The 3,539-nt window shown below is 44.2% G+C and overlaps 1 protein-coding gene across 1 annotated transcript; it reads right to left on the minus strand.

The window, feature by feature from the left end:
* Window positions 1-631: 631 nt before the first annotated feature.
* On the minus strand, window positions 632-2,774 carry LOC123838331 (gamma-crystallin B). The gene is made up of 3 exons (XM_064585836.1): window positions 2,766-2,774; window positions 2,426-2,722; window positions 632-972 (listed from the first exon to the last, which is right to left on the minus strand). The coding sequence occupies exons 1-3, from the start codon at window positions 2,772-2,774 to the stop codon at window positions 697-699; spliced, it is 582 nt and encodes a 193-aa protein (XP_064441906.1). The 3' UTR covers window positions 632-696.
* Window positions 2,775-3,539: the final 765 nt, after the last annotated feature.

Below are 3,539 nucleotides of genomic sequence, written 5' to 3' on the forward strand. Positions count from 1 at the left end.
AATGTCAATTCCTTGTTCTCTATTTAGTATTGCTTTCCAGGTATAGTCATAATTCTTTACTTCCTATTAAAGAGATAGGAGCCTGAGTTTCCCTATGCGCATATGGTTTTTGGTAGAAATCCTGAAATTCTTCTATAAAAGAGAAAGTGAATCCTATTTGGACTGAAAATCTCCTGGAGGAATGAGGTGTTGACATGGAATTGGCAACCGTTAGAAGGATAAAGAATGCAAGAGTGGAGGGTGACCGGTTTGTTCGTTTGTTTTTGAAGCTAAAGGAAGGGTCTAGATGCTGAGATGACTTTCCTCATTAGGTAGGATTTGGACTATATAGAAAAGATGGTGGAGATAACCTACAAGGATAACTTGAGATGTTACAATAAGTACTAATTTAACATTGTAGCTGCAAATTTATGTTTTTAAGACTAACCATAAATGTCTTTAGCCCAACTGAATTGAACCTTGAGTCTACATGGTTTAGTCTTTAAAAGAATGCTGGCAATGATATCCTTTACTTTGTCCCCCTTATAAGACATCATTTCCCATCATGAAAACGTTTGTCATTATGTTGGGCTAAGTGCCATTATTGCTTACGAAGGCTTAATAGATTAAAAAAAAAAGCAGGACTCTGTAGTGCAAGAAACACAAGCTAAATATTTTATTGGATTCTAAAAGAGAAAAGTGGAGAACATAAATACTTTAGTAAAAATCCATTACTCGTCTGAAAGAACCAACTTTGGCATTCATGGCCCCCCAGTCAAGGTATCTCCTATACTCCCCGGGCCTCAGGAGGTACTGCCTTCCCCTGTAGCTGGGCATCTCATAAAGGACCCAGCAGCCCTCCAGCACATTGAGGGAGTGGATTTCATTGAGATGGAAGCGGTCCTGAAGAGAGAGACAATCATCTGTGATCTCTGACATTTGTCCTCTGAAGTCATCTCGCTCATAGATCCTCATTCTGAACGTGCCGGCGTGCTGAGGGGACAGACAGAAAAGAAAAGATAAATGAACACAAATGGAGAGAAATTAAAGTTCTAGCCCCTACATCTCCCTGGCCCCACCAGCCCAGAAGTTCCTGGAGTCTGGGTTTGCTTCCAGAACAATCACATTGCAGTGTTAAAGAGCCTTCCTGCCTCCATTACCCCCACCCTTCTGGGCCTCTAATGATTTCTAGGCAATGCTAGGGACAGACCTTGGCAGCCCTTCAGTGCTATCCACCCGGCTCTGTCCTTGGCAGCCAAGGTTGGTCTCAAATATAATTGATCATGTTATTAGAGAAGGTCCTTCTCGAAAGAGGAAAGTGTAAGTCATCAGAAAGCAAAGTCCCATTTGATATAGTACTCTGGTTAAAAAGGAATCAACATTTGGCTATTTTCTCTAAGACCAATGTTTTGGTTTTGCGTACACCATAGAACATAAGATTATTGAGCTCTTGTAGGGGCGCCTGGGTGGCTCAGTCGTTAAACGTCTGCCTTCGGCTCAGGTCATGGTCCCAGGGTCCTGGGATCGAGCCCCGCATTGGGCTCCCTGCTCAAAGGGAAGCCTGCTTCTCCCTCTCCCACTCCCCCTGCTTGTGTTCCTGCTCTCGCTGTCTCTCTCTCTGTCAAATAAATGAACAAAATCTTAAAAAAAAAAAAAAAAAAAGATTATTGAGCTCTTGTAAAAAAGAAGATGACACATTTTCTTTGTCTCTGTTTTTATTGCCTCGGTGTCACTTCAGATTTCAACCTATCTGACCTTTAAGCTTCCTCTCTGGTCTAGTCGCTTACCATCTTCATTTCCCTCAGCAGCAAAAATCATCTCCATTGAGCTCTGTTTGGATGCCTACCCCATGCCTCCCACACTCCAGCACATTCTTCTGAGAACTAGGCAAATTACTCTCTAGGAAATACTGATTCTCAAACTTTCATTTTGGAGTTGGCCTTTCCTCTAATATATACCTGTAAGTGAGCTAATAGATACTGACCATGAAATTAGAATAAAAACCAGAAGACAATAGAAAAGTGAGCCAAAGCAAACAAGCGTATTTTTATCAATTAAGTAGACCCAGATTGTATCTAGAAGTTTTGATATATTATTTCTGAGTGGATACCACTTGGAATGATGACTTTAGTAAGCTCTATATTAAACACATGGCAACTTCTGTTTTCCCTCTGTCCTGCTTTTTCTCAGTCAGTCTTTGGCTTTTTAATTTTTGTAGTTACATTTTAAAATATAAACATCTGGGAGCATGTGAGTAAAAATGCAAGCACCACAGAGCTCATGAAGAATGGCTTCCCATCTGAGACCTCCTTCTGGAATGGACTGCAGGCTGTAGGCTCAGTCTCAGTTTTCTGCTCTCTGGTTGGAATGATTTGGTGGAAGAATGATATCTGTTCATGGCTTTCACTTCCGAAGAGACCAGAGACGAGGTCAGAGGCACACTCACCTGGGGGATGAGGTGGCAGGAGCGGATGGAGTCGCTGAAGCCCAGCCACTGCTGGTAGTCGGGGTAGTCCCCGCGCCGCAGGAAGTACTGGTGGCCCTGGTAGTTGGGGCGCTCATACAGCATCCAGCAGCCGCTGTCCACGCGGATGGAGTTGCAGCGGCTGAAGTAGGGCTGCAGGTTCGGGTGGTCACTGCTGCACTCGTAGCAGCGGCCCTGGAAGCCGCGGTCCTCGTAGAAGGTGATCTGCAAAATGGAAGATGTGGGAGCATGAGGCGATTGGCCCCCCTGCTGAAGAGGCTGCGCCAGGGCCAATCCTGAGCCTCAGGTACCCGGCACTTACCTTCCCCATTTTGGAGCAAGCGAGCAGGAGGTGTTGGCCGGGTGCTGTGTGGGACGAGGGGGAGTGCCGCTGTATATATAGCAGCCCTGACTGCTGCCTCCGCAGGAAATCACACAAAAGGGGCCCATTTCGGTGAGTAAGGGGATTTGCCAGCTCCCCGCTCCTCCTCCCCCTGGTCATTGGGGTTAGCTGAATGGTTTACTCTCATTCTTTCTGGTAGGTTCGGGTTGTTCTGATTCACTAAAACTGTTGTTGCCACCAAAATGAAAAGAGTCTTTACTCTTTTAGTTGAGCAAGATGATGAGCGAAATTCTATCCCCGTGCTTTTATTTTGTCACCTACTCTGCTTAATTGACTCCTCAAAGGTAATTAAACTAAGTAATGTATTCTGCTTCAAGACTGGTGTGTTTTTTTTTTTTTAACTTTTATTAAAAATCAGAATTTAAATAATAAGGAATCTTAAGGAAGAGAGAAGCAAGTGAAATAATCTGTGAAAGTGCTTTAGAAAGCAAAAAGCTTAGTTCAAATTCAGGCTTGTGTGGTCATCGTTGTTATTTTGGGGTCTATCTTGAGTAAAATTGTTACTTGACTGGAAATTTGTAGGCTCCTGGAGGCTGGGAATTCTCTCTTATTCCTTTCTGCCTCTGCGCCTAGAGCAGAGGGTTGGCACATAGTAGACCCTCAATACTTGGCTTTGACCTGAAAGAAAGCAGATAGCGAAGGCCTTCCTCCCCTCCCTCACAACTCCGCGAGAGCCTAAATCCTTCCTTCTGC

The sequence above is a fragment of the Mirounga angustirostris genome, unplaced genomic scaffold (genome assembly GCF_029215605.1).
Source record: "Mirounga angustirostris isolate CCGP_5_RB_7025 unplaced genomic scaffold, mMirAng1.0.hap1 SCAF_3, whole genome shotgun sequence".
In the NCBI taxonomy this organism is placed as follows: domain Eukaryota; kingdom Metazoa; phylum Chordata; class Mammalia; order Carnivora; family Phocidae; genus Mirounga; species Mirounga angustirostris.